Below are 19,261 nucleotides of genomic sequence, written 5' to 3'. Positions count from 1 at the left end.
TGAATCTAAGCAAATAATTTCTAAACTTCAAGTGCAAAGCTACCTATTACATTCTGGAATTTTACTTCCAGAATGTAAGGGAACAAAGGGAATTTTACTCCCTTTGTTACTTAGAGGCAAGACATTAATTGCCCTTCTGAAAAGCTAATTCAGAAATTTTAAAGACAGAAATTGTCTAATACTTCTGTAGTTATTTGTACTTTCTGTTTTCAGCTGGTAGAGATTTCTGTTGCTTCCTGAGGTTACTTAGTGTTTTGAACACAGTGCATTATTTGTGGCTACAAAGAAAAGTATTATAGTTAAGTGAAATGAGCATATTCCACGCAGGAAAAAAGCCACAGTGCTTTTCCACTTGAGTTGACATTACTAGCAGCAGACTGGGAGGATGACCTGAATGGAACAGAAACCAACCTCTGAATGACTGCCACTCATGTCTGGACGCACATGGTCATGTGGTGACAGTCACTGCTGGCTTCATCTAGTGTTTGGGGGTAGTCCACTTCGGAGAGAAAGCTAACAGGTAGCATTGGTTCCTGCCTCAGTTCTCCAGATTTCTCCACTGCTGAATGCATATCAGTATCATTTAACTCTAGTCTGTGTAAAAACATTCATCAGAAGTAAGACTCCCTTCAGTGCTTTTACATTGTCATTAATGTTAATTTATTATATTTCTAGGACATGTGGTGAAGAGAGAGCTTGAAAAAACAGCAAAAGAGTCTGCCTTCAAAAACAAATGACACCACTGGAGTCTTTTTATAAAGGGGATTGAAGAGGATTGCTAAGTTTTACATTTGAAATCTATACACTGCTAAAAGTTTAAATAATTTTATAAGCATAGTATTTTGAAGTTAAATTTTGTGGAATTAAACCCCCTTTAATCTTGGTTTAAAAGTATTTAAACACTTTTGCCAATAGTTTTGTCCAGTATTAACAGGTAACACATTTCAAAAGATTAAAATTCCATTTAGAGAAAAAATGCTTATATGTTACAAGACTTAGAGTTGTAGTATATTTTTCTCTGACTACTGTATGTTTGTCTAGTTAATAGCAGGAAAAAGTGTAAATACTTTTAACTGCCTAATTGCTTCATTTGTATAAAATCTCTTCCTATGATACTTACCTCTGTGCATAGTTTTTCAACTCTCGTGGGGATGTCTTTTCACTGTGTTTTGTAGGAGCTGGAAGCAGCATTTTTATAGTTAAAATGTTTACGTGTGAGTTTACTTAATCACTTTCTTAAACAAGCTAAGTTTGTTCTTGCAAAACTTATTGTGCCAATTTACTGCAATGTGACTTCATGGTATGCATTTGGTATGATAAGTTTCCTGAAAGATACCTGGTGTTTTCACCAAAGCTGCTGATGCACACTGGTTGGAAAACAGTCTTGAACAATTTTTAAAATAAAAGAATTTTAAGTGCTAAAGAGAGACTGGTTCTTAATAAAAACTAAAACAGTCCTAGGAACTACATATACTTCATTTTAGTACTATTTCAGTGTTGAGAGCTTTGTCTTGGCATGAACTTGGGGATTTTTAACCTGAATTTAAAAAAAAAAAGAATTACAGTGAACTCCTTATGAAAAATTCCTAAAGGCATGAAAGGGAATGAGACATGCTTAAGCTTCTTGAAAAACACTTCTTCAAACAATTCCTGTGTGTTTCCCTAAGAAACACATCTTTAAACACTTACTTTGTCTAACATCAGACCTAGGAAGACCTTGTTTGTGAACAGAAAAGGGTATTTGACAGAGAATGGACAGGTTAGAAATTAATTTTAATAGTTCTAAGAATCTTCTTTGAGTACTTCCAGAGAAGATGACAGTGTTCCAGGTGTTTGTATCACCTTGTATTGTCTTGCCTTCAAGGAAGCACCAGAAAAACATGATTTGAGCCTGCTGTGGAGACCACTGCTTCTCAATGGGGTCAGAAGCACCTATAAACCAGGAAGAATTTTTAGTACTCTACTATGACCAAAGCAGCATAGTATGTCATAGTGAAAAATCAAATTATTTCTTGCTCACATGCCTATAATTGACATAGTTGCTTCAGTCAGCCCACCCCTTTTTGTTGCTGCTGTTTAGTTTATCTCTGCTTATACATAAAATGAGTTATTTTTCCCCACTTAAAGTTCAATAAATTGGCACTTCTTATCTGTTTGCAGTTCTGCTCACACAGTAGTGCCAAACAGCCAGCTATTCAGTAACAGGAAAAAAAGCAGCTTCACCAGGCACTATGGTGAATTTGCAACTGCAAACTAGTTGACATTATAGTAACTTGAAACGCTGGCTTCAGGTTTCCCTGTTTTCCCTAATCTGAACTGTGACAGATTTGTTTTAATAATAATGCTTCCTTGCACTGAAGTCTTGCCTTACTCACAGTTATTACTCTGCATCTCCTAATTCTTGAGAGAAAATTGTTTCTTCCTAGCACCACCACCTTGCCTTTTCCTTTCTAATAGGATAGAAAACTAAACTGCATACATTAATCTTAATTCAGGATCACAGTCTTAGCCTCCTCTTCTCTCCACTTGCATGCTTTAAGTAATAACAAAAACTCAATAGTGACCGGAGGCACATGTTAGCTTATACTCAATTCACAAGCAGTCCAAGGTCTACTGTGTAGTTTGCACTAGCTTTTACTATTGTGATGTAACTTTGCCAGAATCTGCCATAAAAAAAAAAGAACATTTGCTTTGTCTTTTTCTGCAAAATATGCTACTCCTTCAGAGACTGCATGTGCAACATGAAGTTACTATATACATGGTTAGCTGCTAATGCCTGTCTGAAGTAGTTTGACCACGGCTTACCTGCCCACTTACACAGTGGTACACCTGGATGCTCTTCCTGCTTCTGTATGTTGACCTTATTAGAATCTGTTACAAATATTTAAACTTTCATTACTCTGTAATATTACGACTAGGCCAGGTAACAGTTAATGTGGAAGATCCAACAGAATGTGTCTGCGTTCAACCGCATTGCTCACCCGCAGTTGGATTTATGCAGTCTGTTTTATGCATTTGTACAGCTGAATCCATAGTATCAGAATACCCTGCATGCCTTATAAAGATACATTCACTATATTGATCTGTTGCAAGTTTTGTAGATGCAAGGATATTTTTACCCCAACATTCTTTATTACACCACTTTCGCCTTCTTACTGTCAATTGATAGAAGCATGCATCTGTAGTGACCTTAACAAAAAGATGATTTGTGCTTCAGTGTGTATTTACAGAATGGTACCGTTTCCCTTCAACCTTCCTGCCTTAAGTTGTGAGCAGCTGCTCTCTTCACAGCTGTCTTAACAGAGAGAGACGTGAAGAGTGCCTGGGGTAAGGCCTCCATCCTGAGATGCATGCTAGTAAATTACTTATTGTTGAAACAAATAAATAAACAGCAAAGATATTCCTAATAAATGAGGTTCCGCACTCTTCCTCTACTGATTTGCATACTCCAAGAATGGTGTCAGCCCTCAAGTGTTAACTGTAAGGCCTAGTGCTTTTCTTCTTTGGTATGTTTCATGGAGTTTGTCAATAGACCCAGATGCTGCAAGCCTTGGGGATAAGGGAAGAAAGCAGCAAAGATCTGTGGTATATAACTAAATCTAATAGACAAAATCCCGTTGTTATCATCTATCACTAGTCATCCAAGCAGGTTTTAAAGCATTATTCCACACTACAAACTGTAAAGCCTCCTGGATGCACGTTGATTAAAAGACTGACTGATAACGCTGTTGTGTGCCTCAACCACTTCACATGTAATAAAACATGATTGTTTTTTAAGCTCGAGAAAGTAAACCTTTAGAGCTGAATCATAGTATCACACTAGCTAATGCAGAGTATGTTGTTCAGGCCTTTATCCTGCTAATTACCTTGTACAAGAGTTTTAAATACGAACTTGCAGGACTTACACTTAATACTGCTGCAGCTACACTGCACTGCACTCAATTATAACAGTACTTTATAGTAAGAAGCTGGCTGTCTTGGGAAATTAAAGTCTCAAGCTGCAGGCTTTTAGAAAGGTTAATGATTAAATATTGAAGCCTGTATTTACAGAGCAGAATCCACTTACTTGATTACCGCAAGTTAAACCTCAGCATGGAAAGAAGTCTTAGGTTGCAACAATTGTGTGATTTTGAGCACAGGAATCTCCTTCCCCAAGGAAAGGCATAAACATGCAAGGAGTCTCAGAACTAAATGCTGAAACTGCTTGCAAAGCTTCTCATGGGTAGAATGGGTATGCATTTGTCTAACAAAATGGAAGGTTTTGGTATAACAAAACTGAATACCTTTCAGATCGTGATGTTGCAGGTTTGATTTAAGGTACCATCTTCAACAGCCATGGCAGGTCCCAGCATGAAGTTGCTTTTAGTAGATGGTCATGATGTTTGGCTGCTGTAGATCTTAAGTTTCAATGATCCTTAGTACTTAGTGACAGACTGCGGAAAACGGGGGCAAACTGACAAGGCCCTAGAGGTAGGTCAAAAGACAACAGCATTGTCCTTCAGCTTCCAAGCACAGGTAGCTGCTGCAGATCAGAGTTTGTGTATTTCTACAAGCCGTCACCCTTAGATTGTCACCCTCAGAAGTCTTTATAGAAATACATTAACCCAAAATAAACAGGAATTCTCTCACAGGCACTTCCTGATTTTGATCATTCCTTTGTATCAAAACCATTTCACCAAAAAAAAAAAAAAAAGGCACTGTATTTCACGACTATGCCAAATCCACCTTGTTTTCACACACGTTAGGAAGTAAGGTCAATGAGCTAACGCACATCTGTGCTTCACAACTGCTGAAGATACGAAGGGTCAACCATGCCACCACTTCCAGAGGGTAACGGAGCGCTACCAGCTGTATGCTGCTGCAAGTAACTCACGTCCACTGCTACCTACTCAGCTGCTTGAGTTTATTGCCCACCTACAAACCAGACGTAACGTGAATTCACAGAATCTCACTGATTCTAGAATGATTATCTCACTTCCCAGGGTGTTTAAGTATTCTGAGTAGCTTTCTGTGAGTTGTGCCCCTTTACAAGTACTTCTGAGAGGTGAGGACTAGGCTGTCCAACTCTAAGTCTCCTGAGGAATAAGGCTCATCCCTTTTGCAGGAGAGACACAACCAACGCACGTAACTGAGAGCAGAGCTGGTTCTGACAGCAGCACCTCTACATCCACAGAACAGCACCTACACGGCTTTTGAAGACCTCCAGGGATGCTGGCTCAGCTACTTTGCTGGGCAGCCTCTTCCAGTGCTGCACAACCCTTTTAGTGAAGAAACCTTTCCTAATATCCAACCTAAACCTCATCTGACACAGCGTCCTAGAGTCTTGTTCCAGAGTCAAGTTTACTGTAACAAAACACCGCACAGCCACCTTGGTTTGCTTCTTCCTCCAGGTGCACAGGGGGCCACTGTGCTGATGTTACAAGCGCTCTGCTAGCACTGGACAGTGACGCTGTCTACACACGCTACATTTTGCTTCTGTACTTCATGCCCACAGTAAAATCAGAGGGACCTCTCCCCTCCTCACCACGAGGACAGCATCCTGTGTCGTCACCTCACTAGCAAAGCAAAAACTTTAGGAGCGAACCTCCAAGACCTTTTGGAAATTTCAGTTGAGTTGTAAAGGTTCACACTGCCAATCACTAAGTCTTTAAAAAGATCAAAGCAAAAAGGCAAACAGAAATTCAGATTAATGCCTTTAATTTAAGAATGCTTTCTAGCTTGTACTTAGTGTGGTGACTCCATGCTTTTAAGTCTGAAATGCACTGTAAAGTTAAAGAAGAAAGTTTTCTGTATTTTTCCCCTAAGATAAAAATTTGTCTATGCAAACAGATTGAAAAAAAAAAAAGTTTTAAAAAGGTGGATAAAAAGCAAGATCATTCTAAGAGCCTTCTACTAATCTTTAATGCTATTAATACACAGTCATGCCTGGACTCAACTGCAATTTTTAATTCTCTAGCCTTTTTGCTTCCCCTGGTAAGTGCAGACATAAGTCTTCACATGTCAGCAGGCAGGACTATTAAAATTTCATTTGAATTTAATTCTAAACATATTCTAATTCCATCCATACCTTTGTACCTAATTTAACACAATAAGGAATTTGTAAGAAACAAACTGATTGCCTTGCTTTTAAAAAAACATAAAAAACAAACACATAGACAGGATTATTACAAATAATTATTTTCTCATTTTTCATTGTGAAATAATAAACTTACTTTGAAGCTGTGATCACTTACATTCTAAGAACATTTAACAATTAGCCAAAACACAACTATCCAGCTGGTGTCATAGCAAGTTAATTATGAATAGGCAGCCGGGTCTGATGTTGGATTTCACTCAGAGGAATCGCTCACAAACATTAAATTAAGGTCAGAACCGGCTGTCCTGTGACAACACCTGGGAATTAAAAGCATCTTTAAAAACTATGATTTATTGTAACCTTTCTGTTTTGTCATTTAAGATAAAACTGAATATCAAATAGGACCAGAACACACCACACTGTAACTTCTACTATGAGTTCTCCATTTTGTAGTTCAGCATAGATGCACTCACTTCTTGCACCCAGACTGTGGCCAGATTCTCATTCCTTATTAGAAGTATGGGACTGGCCCTAACAAAATTTCTTAACCTGTCAAAAGAACAGCTGTTGTAACCAATTTGACCGTAACTTTTTACTGGAAAGAAGGTAAATAGGTTAGGTGGAAAACATTTATACTGAGGCAGAATTAGTTTAATGAAAGAATAAATTCACATAATTCTCTTCCTGTTGCTTCTTTTAAAAGAATAAATAAAATAAAAATACACACTGTGGTGCAAGAGGAGTCCAGAAGCTGTCAGGTAAGAGCCACCTCCAGCTGGCTACAAAAGGGACCTGCTGCTGGACAGAGCCGAGCCAGGGAGCAATCTGTGCCTCTGTGGTAACATACTTAGAAACAGGGGAAAAAAAAAAAAACAAAAAAACAACAGCAGCCCATGGAGAGGCCCCTGGTGGAGCAGGCTGTCCCCCTACAGCCCGTGGGTCCCACATGGAGCAGATCTCCACGCTGCAGCCCCCCCATGGGTGGAGGAGCCCCCGGTGGAGCAGGTGGATGTGGCCTGGAGGAGGCTGAGGCCCATGGTGAGCCCCCGCAGGAGCAGGCCCCGGGCCAGAGCTGCAGCCCGTGGAGAGGAACCCATGCAGGAGCAGGGGTCTGGGGGGAGCTGCTGCTTGTGGGGGACCCGTGCTGGAGCAGTTTGCTCCTGGGGAATGGATGGACCCCATGGTACGGAGCCGTGTGGGAGCAGTGCTTGGAGAGCTGCTGCCTGTGGGCAGCCCCCGCAGGTTCAGTTTGGGAAGGACGGCATCCCGTGGGAGGGACCCCATGGGGAGCAGGGGCAGAGTGACCGTGAAGGAGCAGAGGAGACAAAGTGACAGGGACTGACTGCAGCCCCCATTCTCCTGCTCCCCTCCACCCCCTGGGGGGAGGAGGTAGAAAAGGGTGGATGTGGGGAAGGTGTTTTTAGTTTGGTTTTAGCTTCTCACTGCTCTAGTCTGTTATTAATAGGCAATACATTACACTAGTCTCCCTTATGCTGAGTCTGTTTTGCCCATGATGATAGTTGGTGAGCAATCGTCCTGTCCTTACCTCAACCCACAAGCTTTCTTTTTTTCATCATATTTTCTCCCTCTGACCTTCTGAGGATGGGGAGTGAGAGCAGTGTGGTGTAGCTTAGCTGCCCATCAGTGTGATACCACCACACTACTGCTAAAGAAAAGCAAAACAGAAAAACAAATTAAGACTACACAAGCACAAAAATTTACAGATTGCCTCCTTAAAATTCACCACAATAAGGCATCAAAGAACTAAACAATAGGCAGGTGATAGAATTTCTAAAGCTACGTGATCTCAGCTCCAATACTGAAGAGGACTGGGAAGCTGGCGTGTTATCAGGAGGCGGCTGACAGAGGACAGGGTTGGAGAAAAGATGAAGATGAGGAAAAAAAAACACAGAAGTTGCAGCCAGGAGTGCATTGCAGGGGATTTCAAATCAGCTGTTACAGCACAGCCAAGCAGTTGTGCCCTAACAGGTTGACTTGGGGCAGTGTTGAGGGCAGGGCAGTTCCTCTTCTGCAGATTCCTGCAGGATAAGAACTATCAAACCATCGCACTTCCCAACACCTGACAGCAGGGCTAGGTTCACTACTCCATTTTAAAAATGAATAGACCAACAGTGGGCTGACTTAGAAGACAAACAAAGAGTCACGTCCTTTTTTTGGTCCTGAAAAAACACTGGTTTACATTCACACAAACTAGTGCGCCACCGGAAAGCAGCCAGGTATCTGCGTGATGGAGTTTCAAGGCATCCATGATAATCAAGCAAGCACGTGCATAATTCAGGCCACAGGATCTGAACAGCAGTTCAGTTCATCCAACGCATTACTGTATGCAGGTTATGAGGAGGCAGTCTTTTACACCAACCAGAAGGAGATTTTCTTAGGAACTGGCTGAAACTTTCAAAAGAAAAGCAGTTACTTTACTAGCTTTCCTAAAAGCATGACTAGCTTTCCTGAACAGCCAGATCTCCACTGAAATCCCCTGAATTCCAGATTAAAAATTTAAAAAGCAAGACACTAAATAGGTATATTCTGCCTCAGCAAGCAGAGTTTCAACTTAACACAAGACTAGTAAGTACAAATCGCTCACATTTTAATAGAAACAACAAAAATATAAAAAATTGCACAACAGACACTGATTTTGAACATTCACAACTACATACACTGTAAACATAGTTAATTGAGTTATTTGAAAGGCAGACTACAGTTCAGTATTTGGCAAAATGTGTTTTCCTCTTCAAAAAACAAGCCCTCAGCGTCAACATGCAAGGACAGCAGGAGCTTACGGATACAAGCACCCTCTTTTTGATGGAAAGACCTAGAAGATAACCAGCACTATGAGCTGTCTCCTGGGGAGCATCCTCATCCCAGCAAATTCAATGCACCAATTTCCAACCTTGTTCAGAGATGACAACTGCCAGTTTTCCAGGTAAGATGCCCAAAGACCATTTTGTCATCCTTTGAGGTTAACAGAGTGTTGGATGCAAAAGATTTCCCAAACAAAAACAAACAAAAACCCTAGCAGCTTTTACACAGGCATTCTCAGGGTATTATCTCTTCAAAACATCCAGATTTTGAGAGTCTAATCTCCAAGCTACTGTACTGTAGTAAAAGCATATTAAAAATGCACTGTATTAATACACCTGAGCATATTTTTCCATGCTAACTTATTCTCTGTGGATGTATATGGTATACCAAAAAAGATTTCAAGTGCAAAGAGCTCCTTCATCCTCAGAGGAATTAAAAATTTAACCAAAAATCCTATAGTGTGCTCAACGCTCAAGTTGTTTGGTGGTTTTAGCAGTTAGAGCAACAGATTCATTGATGTAGTCCACTGAATCATGCAAGTTTTAGTTGAAAATCCCAGGATCGACATAAGGATATGCAAGAAACTCCCCCAGTTTACTGCCTTCTGCATCATAGTGGAGCATTCGAAAACAAACATCACAGAAGAAGCAAGGATCCTCTGGTGCCAGACTGTCATTGTTGGTTACCCACCTGCAAGTTACAAAACACAAGTGTTTTCCATGCAAGCCAAACACACGACAAACATCTCAATGTTTCACTCAGAGGTGGGGATGGCATCAACAAACATCAGTATGGTTACACTGAACAGGTACTACGTACATTGCGTGTTTACCATCCCAGGCCTACAGCCATTTCCTAACCCCTCTGCCTGTTCTGTGTCAATCCCAGCTGACATCTGCCACTGATGCCACTGCCTGTCCTGTGGAACCCTCAGACCCGTGGAGCTCACACAGTGCACAACAACAACAAAAAATGAGTCAGGAATCTTCTGCCCAGCCTCTGGACATTTAGGTCATAAAAGATAAATCTGTTTTACCTTACAGCGAGAAACCTTGATACAGAGCATGCACACGACTGACCTCGAACTACTCTTGGGATAACCAAATCCATTTACAAGTCTGCAAGAGAGGCCTGGGTGATGCAGACAGGGCAAGGAAGGACTGCTGCACACCCCAGCGAACACAAAAATTAACATGAACACAGCTGCCAGCACAAGGAGGGGCTGTCATGTCACTGAGCAATTAATTTATGGTAGCCCTGACAGCTCAAGGCCTCTGGTGATTAAAGATGCTATCTGCACAGATTACAACATACAGGACAGACAGCCAAAGCAGCTCTGGCATCCATGGTTTAGCATCTCCCCACTTAAGCTTAGTGCTTAATCCTCGTTTTAATTTAATGCATTTACATCACCTCTGGTAATGCCCTCCCTATCCCATCTTTCCCCCAAACTGACCCTTTGGCTCCACCCCCCCTTCTGGCCAAATGCCTCACAGATTATAGCCACTTGTGAAGGCATTCTGGGGGCTCTGCTAGGAACCCTACAAGAGGCTCCTGTCATGATGGAAAATTGGCTCTTTGCCTAATTCCAGGCAAAATCTAAGGCCAAACTAGCAAGGTAACAGAACACAGCTCTGGTGTCAAACGGGGGCAGAGTTTAAGCGTGTTGGGGGGAGGGGGAGGCAGGGGATGGTGCAGGGAACACAAGGGAGGCAGTAAGGGTTTTTGTAAAGAAACCATTCAGGTCTGTAAAACCAAGGAGCCTAGTTTAGTGCACAGAACTCCTTGAGAGAACTTTCTACCATGACTACTGACAGGCTTTCTCATGTCTAAGAAAACAGCACTAAACCCTGCAGTAGCAAGTTCACGTTCTGCTCTTCTATCTGAAGAAAATCCGTGCATCACAAGAAGTTCCTTCAAGTGCACCAGCACAGTACAGAGCTTTCAGGCAGAGGTCTGAAGTTTATCCGTGGGGGAGCTACATGCCTTCTTCTTCTGAAAATCTCCAGATTTGTATACACTGAAGTCAGACTTAAATGCTGGATTTAGCAAAAGCTATGTAAGAGAATTTATATCCCGCATCTTTTGTCATAAGGTAAAAATGCATCGCACTCCCCCAACGCTGAGATTTTCAAAAGTAAGTAAACGATCAAGAGCCCAGCTGTATGTATGCAAAAGAACCTGAGCCAAAGAATTAACCTCTGCACCATTACAATTCTTCGATCATCCTGAATCATCTCCTCCCATTGACTACACCTGCAGGAAGCCTTTTCAAGGGACACCTGCCTGAAATATAGAATCTCAGAGCACTTAACGGATTTTTGGATGGAGATTATTCACATCGTGTACCAAAAACATACAGAGCTCTGATTATTTTTGGAAAGTTAGTAAAAACATCTATAAAGATTTGTTTAAGAAGACACCTTAAAAAGATAAATTATGTAGCATACCTGGCTGTATACATTTTGCATACAAAGCATTTTCTGGTACATAACCAGTGTTTCTTGATTAACAAGGGATAGAGGCTCCTGTCCAGGCAATCATCATGATGAATAAGCCTTGAAGGAAATAAATAAATACACAAAATACAATAAAAACTCAGACACATTGGAGCTGATCTGAACATAAGCATGGATGCAGGACTTCAATTCCAGTACAAACTATGACTTTACTTCTGCTTAGCGTTTCTCCAAGTCTTCATCTGTATTCAGATGAGACTACTCGTTGCACCATCTGTGGCTTTTATCATCAGAAGTAAATTTAGTTTGTGTTACTAACTCAGAAATTCTCAGAGCATCTACTCTAGTCATTCAAGCAAATAATTCAAAATTACAGTTTAAAGCTTATACCTCCTGCGTAGACTAATAGGCACAAGCATAACTAGGAGAATATTCAGAGGTTCACAACCCTGAGATCATCATCGTGTGACATCCAGACCCTTCTTTGGGCTGTGTTCCTCTGAGAGATATCGTTTATTAACAATACTTAGATATATCAGGCTTCTAGGAGGAAAAAATGATCTACAGACACTCAGAGGAGTGCTCTCTCTACCCTTTATATGTTGAGCAGAGCATACGTAACAGTTCTATTCCTGATGTGGTTGCCACTTCACAGCCACTGTCACCTTCTCCCTCCTGTGCTTTGCCCATCCATGTTACCCCACTATTTCCATTCCTCCATCCCCTTTTCAGTTTCTGCTGCCTGGCACTAAGTCTAAACTACCAAGTCTAGTTAACTGCAGCCAGAGCTGCTATCCGCAGTGTGCTGCCCAGTGCCCCAGAATTATTTTGTAAATTTGGCACGCACTGGCTTTGCATAGAAAAGGCTCTTCACTGTGGGTGCCATTCCTCCCATATCACAAGTCATGTCATTCTAGTAAGAAACCACATTTTTTATGCAGAACAAACTATTACAAAAAGATGCAAGGGAGATCACTTTCCTCCTTTCTAAGGTGGTATATGTAATAAATCTTAAATAAATCCTAGAGAAAGACACATGAGTGATCTTCAAGTTAGTCTAAGGGATATTTAGCACTTAACTGTCTGAAGTTTGTCCACTGAAGGCTTGCTTTTAATTGCCTGGCAACTCCCAAACAGCAGAAACTTACCTTATATCCGTGACGATAACGATGTGCTCACAGTTCCCTTGGTGGCAGAAAAGGTATGGAAAGCCAATTTTGAGGGACAAATCATTAAATGTGTAGTCCTCCATTTTAACTGACTGAAGATTTCCATAGCCTCTGTCATGGGCTTCTGACCACTCAATGACTGTTCTGAAAATAGAAAGGTCATCAGCACAGCAAGGCTATAAGCTGCAAACATGCAGAAAGGAAGAATACTCCTTTTCCTTACTTTTTGGGGAACATGCAATGCTCTTCAGTGGGATACAGTTTAACAGGTTGAAAAGAAAAGAGTTCACAACAGGTTGTAATGAGGTAACTTCACAGCAGTAACACAGCTCTGCAGAACTGCGCGCTGTTCTTGTAGAAGACCTGCATTTAAATCCCTACCAGGTAGCTTGATGAGGAGGTCTAGTCAGAGTGCACACTACTGATGGAAGGCACCCCATCCAGGTCAGGTCATTTGCAGCCTGACACTTCTAAAGCATTCCAATTATTCAGGTGATCATCGTTCCTTTGGCCTATGACTTTGTTTTAAAGCTGTTGGTTTCATTTTTTATTTTTATTTTTTTCCCCAAGAAGAAACAAGGGTGACAACTGCACAGCTATTTAGGATTGGAAGGGCACTGTTACAATTATTTTCAGTATACTCCTACATACGTGCCATTTCACAATAAACTATATATTCACTATGAACTGTGTATGTCATCACAGCCTTTTCCATAAAAATCACTGTTGCTCATGGACAGAAAGAGAAGCAGCAGCAAAATAATTAATTTATTTGAAATCACATACCGAGTTTGGCACAACAGGAACACAGTTCAAACACAAAGCTCTTTCATACCATTCTAACAACTTCATCTCCTAAGTCTCACTACTGTGTCATTAAGTCCCCACTTCCTCAAAATAACGGCGTATTGCTTAAATGGTACATATAGTTCCAAGTAAGAGATACCCGAGACTTTGGGAATGCTGTCTTGCATTTCTTTTCCTAACGGTCTCTTTTCTGGTTTAACCATGAAGGCATTCAGCACAATTTCAAGATGGAGCAGAACAACTGATTCCCACACAGTTGAGCCTGCTGTCCTTCTAACCCATCTTCCACCTCAAAGACAAGTCTTTTGGGTGGTCATCATAACTAAGGAGGGCACTGAAAAAGAATGTTTTCCCTTTCACAGCATTCCAACACATCAAAACAGAATTTGTGAGACACAACTGCATTCTTTCTTTTTATAAGTGGTATGAGTAGAAATGAAAAGTCCATTCTAGATTTACACATTAACCATTCCAGTCTTAAAAACACCACAAATCATAATAAAAATTTAGTAAATTTCCTGTCCTTTAAGGTTTTCGATAGCCTACGTCTATGAATGCTGTACCTGCTCAGATCTCTGCACTCTGGATATCTTTTATCGTTATAAAAGATGCCTTCGAAATAAAAGAAAGCAGATTTGTAGAGATCCTGAGAAAGAAAGAGAAGTCTGCATTAGTGTTACAAGATATTTAACACCTTCAACATTACAACATTTCTGAGATAAACCTTGCTCCGGTTTTAGATGTTGACAAGAAGGCTCATGCAGTTGTTCTGCTGATATTATTCTCAAGGCAATATACGTTATTTTAATTCTCTTATTCCTATCCCCATCACTGCAGTTATGGATTTCTATAAAACACAAAACATCACAAGGAGCACTTGGGATGACAGAGAATAATTGCAATCCTGTCGCCTGCATGTGCACACACACACAACAGAGACAAGATAGCTACACAGGAGCAGTCCCTAGTCACATCTACATAAACAAGACAGACATGCAATTTGGGAAGGTCCAATCCCCTTACCTCTGGGGAAATCAGAAGAAAATCAAGCTTCCTTCAAAATGCTTCCTTAATTACAAAGTTTGTCACATGCAGACAGGCATGCCTGGTACCAACCTTCTCTATCAAATACTATTAACAAGTTGTGGCATTCATATCAGCAGTGCAAGCATTGTCACTTTCCAAATCATGAAACTGAGCTAACCTATGAGCTGTCCTCACATACATAACAAATTATGTATGTCCTCACATACATAACAAATTCTGCAGAAGAACTACATAACTATTTAAGGTAAAGTCATATCCAGCCATAAAAATAGCTCCTGCAGCATGCATGTTCTTGAGAAGGAACAAAATATGGAGAAAATATCCTACTCGAATAACACAGTTAAGTATTGTTATGTTTACCTATCCAGATTGCTTGCACAGCAATATTCAGAGAGCTGTCCTTTCCCAAAACTAAAGTTAGAGCCATACTTTATTTCTACAAAATAGTAACTACGTGTGCGGTTTTGTAACTAATAAAGCTATTACAATAGGAGAAAGAAATGGAATAGAATATCATTATATATATATACACAGACAAAAGTAAGATGGGGAAGAACATACATACTTTTTATTTCAATACTTACATCATTGATACCTAAGAAAAAAGTAATTGCTTAATTAAAGCACACATCTGCTTTCTGTAATTCCTTTTTCCGTAATTTCCTATTGTTGGTTTCAAAACAGTCTTTATACAAACAAGCAGTCTGAGCAGAGAGATGACCACAAAATCTGTGCTTTTTTATCCATCACATTTAAATTGTGTTCTTCCAAGTTCTTTTGGAACAAGTCTATCCTGGAGCTGGGGCTGCAGAAAAAGGCCAGCTTTGCACTGCATTTATTGTTAGAGATGAGGGGAGGTTGAAGGGCACAGACTGAAGGGCACAGGCTGCTCCGAGCTTCAGAAGGCAGCCGTTTTCCATCTCCCTTGACAAAAGGTCAAGATTCTGGGGAATCTGAGTCAGGTCTTTCCTGATTAACGCTAGCAAGAGATATGACTCACACATTCCTTCTGCTCAGACTTTGCATTATCCTTCAGCATGCAAGGAGGAATGTCTCATCACATTTCTCCAAGGGATCCCCATAATAATAATATTCACGCAAAAGATCAAGATCCTTGTTCTGTGGAATAAAGCACCTCCATATTGACTAGTTTTCTTAAACATCCCCCTTATGTTGCTTTGACTCAAATGCTCGTTTACAAAAAAATTAAAATGGCACAGATGCAAAGAGTAAAATCACAAAACCCAAGATGAAATAAATTCTGCCTACTTACACCAACAAAATCCAGAAAGTCTCCTGCCCTCTGCATCAGCTGAACAGCTACAGATGTTTCCCTAACCAATGAGAGCAGGAACTTGATCTTTCTGCTCAGCTTATGTACCCCAACTTCATTTCAAGAGAAGAAAAAGCTGGCATCAACAGCTACCTTGCATACAACAGCCTCTTTTCTGTAGCTTCTCATAGTGCCACTATGATTTAAATTAGCTTCTAGGATCCTACTAACTGTCAAGAATTTGGAAAAGCTAACACACTTCTAGTAAGTATTGCTACTACTTTCTTTCTAGACCAAAATAAGATAATTCTACCCCAATGACAGCTGATTACCTGCCTGTTGAAGGAACACACACATTTTGTTGTAATCATGCAACTTTACTGACATGCACTCAGCCTATACTCTGCTGTTTGTTGCGATTCCTAGTCATGCTTCAGGAAAAGAAACAGATGGAAGCAAAGCACACCTCTCACAAACAACTCCTGCTGGGAGGCCAGGCATAGCATTCATTTACTTTGTAGAAGTTATTTGTGTTAGGAAGCCACATCTCAACCCTGTCTTCTAGGAATGCTTTGGTAGTCTCAGATGACTCCTCTGCATGCACAGGAAGGGAGTTTACCCTCTAGTCTCGGAATCAATCAGCTACTGCTTTAGTAGCTAGGTAGAAAGATTATTCTACTTAATTTATATAACTGAAAAGATGGAGGACATCTTTCAGTTGTCTTAAACGGGAATGTGCAAAATTTTCAGTTTTATATATACAACAATACAAGCAGAGTTATAACTAATATACTATCAGTGTAATATAAGTTATGCAATATATAATAGACGATAATATACGAACTGACAAGAAACCAGAGCATACTGTTTCCAGAATGCAGAGTACACTGTGGTTTCTCTTCAGATTGCACAGAAAAAAGCAGAATGTGCAGGTTCCAGAGTACAGAGTTCACTATGGTTTCTCTTCAGATTATGCATTATCACACACCATATAAATTATACTACTTTGATAATATGCTATACTATTAATTTACAACATTGGCCAAACAGCTGAGCCTAGAGGGTGGGATCTGTGTCACAAAATCTAGTTGGAAGCCAGTAACTAGCAGTGTACCCCAGGGGTCTACACTGGGTCCAGTCCTTTTTAACACCTTCATTAATGATCCAGAGGATAGGGTGAAATATACCCTCTGCAGGTCTAGAGATGACACAAAACTTGAAGGGCTGGCTGAGAAGTCATAGGGTCATGCTGCCACGCAGAGGAACCTCAACAGCTTAGAGAAAAGGACCGTCAGGAACCTGATGAAGTTCTGCAAGGAGAAGTGCAAAGATAGATACAGCTACTGGATAGAGTCCATTGAAGGGCCGTGAGGATGAAGGGACCAAAGCATCTTTCATATGAGGAAATACTGAGAGAGCTGGAACTGCTCAGCCTGTAGAAGGCTCAGAGGAAATCTCATCACCATGGGTACACAGAGGATGGAACCAGGCTATTTTCAGTGGTGCCCAGTGACAGGGTAAGTGGTAACAGGTACAGACTGAAACACAGGAGGTTCTGTCTATACCTCGAGAAACATTTTACGGTGACAGAGCACTGGCACACACTGCCCAGAGGCTGTGGACCACTTTCCATCACCTACCAGCAGTCGTGGTCATCCACAGAGGTCCCAGATGACTGGAGACTTGCTAATGTAACTCCCACCTATAGAGAAGGAGGACCCGGGGAACTACAGGCCTGTCAGCCTCACCTCGGTGCCAGCAAAGGTGACGGAACAGGGCATCTTGAATGCAGTTACGCAGTGTATACAGGACAACCAGGGGATCAGGCCCAGTCAGCATTGGTTCATGAAAGCCAAGTCCTGCCTGACCAACCTCATCTCCTTCTATAACCAGGTGACCTGCCTGGTGGATGAGGGAAAGGCCACTGATGTAGTCTACCTAGACTTCAGCAAGGCCTTTCTCACGGTCTCCCACAGTATTCTCCTGGAGAAGCTGGCAGCCCATGGCTTGGACACAGACACTCTTCACTGGGCTAAAAATTGGCTGGAGGGCTGGGCCCAGAGGGTGGTGGTGGTGAATGGGGTGGAATCCAGCTGGTGACCGGTCACCAATGGTGGTCCCAGAGGTCAGTGTTGGGGCCCATCCTCTTTAATACCTGTATTGGTGACTTGGATGAGGGAATTGAGTGCTCCCTCAGTAAGTTTGTAGATGACACCAAGCTGGGGGGGAAGTGTTGATCTGCTGGAGGGTAGGAAGGCTCTGCAGAGGGACCTGGACAGGTTGGGTTGATGGGCAGAGGTCAATGGGATGAGGTTCAACATGGCTAAGTGCCAGGTCCTGCACTTTGGCCACAACAACACCATGCAGTGCTATAGGCTTGGGGCAGAGTGGCTGGAAAGCTGTGCAGAGGAAAAGGACCTGAGGGTGCTGGTCAATGCTCACCTGAACATGAAGTGGCAGTGTGCCCAGGCGGCCAAGAAGGCCAATGGCATCCTGGCTTGTATCAGGAATAGTGCAGCCAGCAGGAGCAGGGAGGTGATCGTTCCCCTGTACTCTGCTCTGGTGAGGCTGCACCTTGAATGCTGTGTTCAGCTTTGGGCCCCTCACTACAAGAAGGACTTTGAGGGCCTGAAGCATACCATACAAGGGCTACAAAGCTGGTGAAGGGCCTGGAACACACGTCCTGTGAGGAGTGGCTGAGGGAACTGGGGGTGTTTAGTCTGGAAACAAGGAAGCTCAGGGAAGACTTTATTGCTCTCTACAACTACCTGAAAGGAAGGTGTGGGGAGCTGGGGATCGGCCTCTTCTTGCAGATAACTAGAGGGTATGGCCTTGAGTTGCATGAGGGGAGATTCAGGTTGGAAATGAGGAGACATTTCTTCTCAGAAAGAGCAGTCAGGCATTGGAATGGGCTTCCCAGGGAGGTGGTGGAGTCACCATCCCTGGAGGTGTTCAAGGAAAGGCTGGACCTGGTGCTTAGGGGCGTGGTTTACTGGGTGACATTGGTGGTAGGGGGATGGTTGGACCAGATGATCTTGGAGGTCTTTTCCAACCTTAATGATTCTATGAGTTGTGTTCAGAGATGTAAAGTCCATCTTTAGCTTTCCATTACCTCTGGTGTTTCAGAATATTGCTCAGTGTAAAAAACAGTCCACATGGACATCTCTCCACAAGAAGTCACTGTTAGGGTTACTACTTTCCAGCAATAGCACTAATGACATTTCTCTTGACACGCCATCAAAAACGTACGTCAGCTTGGCAATGCCACCAGGAAGTATTTACTTGTGGCACAAACCCCACTCAGAACCAATCTAGCTAAATATAGTACTGGAGGGACAAAAATAAAAAAACAACGAACAAGCCCCTCCCTACTGTGTTTTCCAAGTTCTTACACGTAAGTGCTCCAAGCAGAAGGTTTTACCTTGCTGATGTGCTCTGGTGCTTGATCTGGCTGACTGCTGAACTCTCCACCTATCTGGAGGTCACTGACGCAGGAAATGGAGTCTCTCAGTTCAGTAAGCTTCTGGCTGCCCAGTACAAGGACTGTCTGATAGGGTTTGTGATCTTTGTGCTACAAAGAAAACAGCATACAAGGTTCAAGTGAAAA

General features: G+C 41.7%; 2 protein-coding genes across 7 annotated transcripts in view; one reads left to right on the top strand and one right to left on the bottom strand.

Moving 5' to 3' along the window:
- The window catches only part of PSIP1 (PC4 and SRSF1 interacting protein 1), a 36,152-nt gene extending 34,729 nt beyond the window's left edge, over positions 1-1,423 (top strand). For all 3 annotated transcript variants that reach the window (XM_038170185.2, XM_038170186.2, XM_038170184.2), the window contains exon 17: positions 676-1,423. In XM_038170185.2, coding sequence (XP_038026113.2) covers positions 676-700 — 25 coding nt within the window. In that variant the 3' untranslated portion in view covers positions 701-1,423. The remainder of the gene's footprint in view (positions 1-675) is intronic.
- The window catches only part of SNAPC3 (small nuclear RNA activating complex polypeptide 3), a 47,669-nt gene that overhangs the window by 16,735 nt on the left and 11,673 nt on the right, over positions 1-19,261 (bottom strand). For 2 of the 4 annotated variants that reach the window (XM_072030707.1, XM_038170187.2), the window contains exons 5-9: positions 19,076-19,225; positions 13,898-13,980; positions 12,507-12,671; positions 11,350-11,457; positions 8,668-9,589 (exon numbers count right to left, since the gene is read on the bottom strand). In XM_072030707.1, coding sequence (XP_071886808.1) covers positions 9,442-9,589; positions 11,350-11,457; positions 12,507-12,671; positions 13,898-13,980; positions 19,076-19,225 — 654 coding nt within the window. In that variant the 3' untranslated portion in view covers positions 8,668-9,441. Of the gene's footprint in view, positions 1-8,667; positions 9,590-11,349; positions 11,458-12,506; positions 12,672-13,897; positions 13,981-19,075; positions 19,226-19,261 lie in introns of those variants that run through there. The other 2 variants (XM_038170188.2, XM_072030706.1) reach the window with 1 other exon arrangement.

This window comes from Anas platyrhynchos, chromosome Z (genome assembly GCF_047663525.1).
Source record: "Anas platyrhynchos isolate ZD024472 breed Pekin duck chromosome Z, IASCAAS_PekinDuck_T2T, whole genome shotgun sequence".
NCBI lineage: Eukaryota > Metazoa > Chordata > Aves > Anseriformes > Anatidae > Anas > Anas platyrhynchos.
Note: the sequence above shows the minus strand (reverse complement) of the source record. Positions and strands in the feature narration are given on the sequence as shown.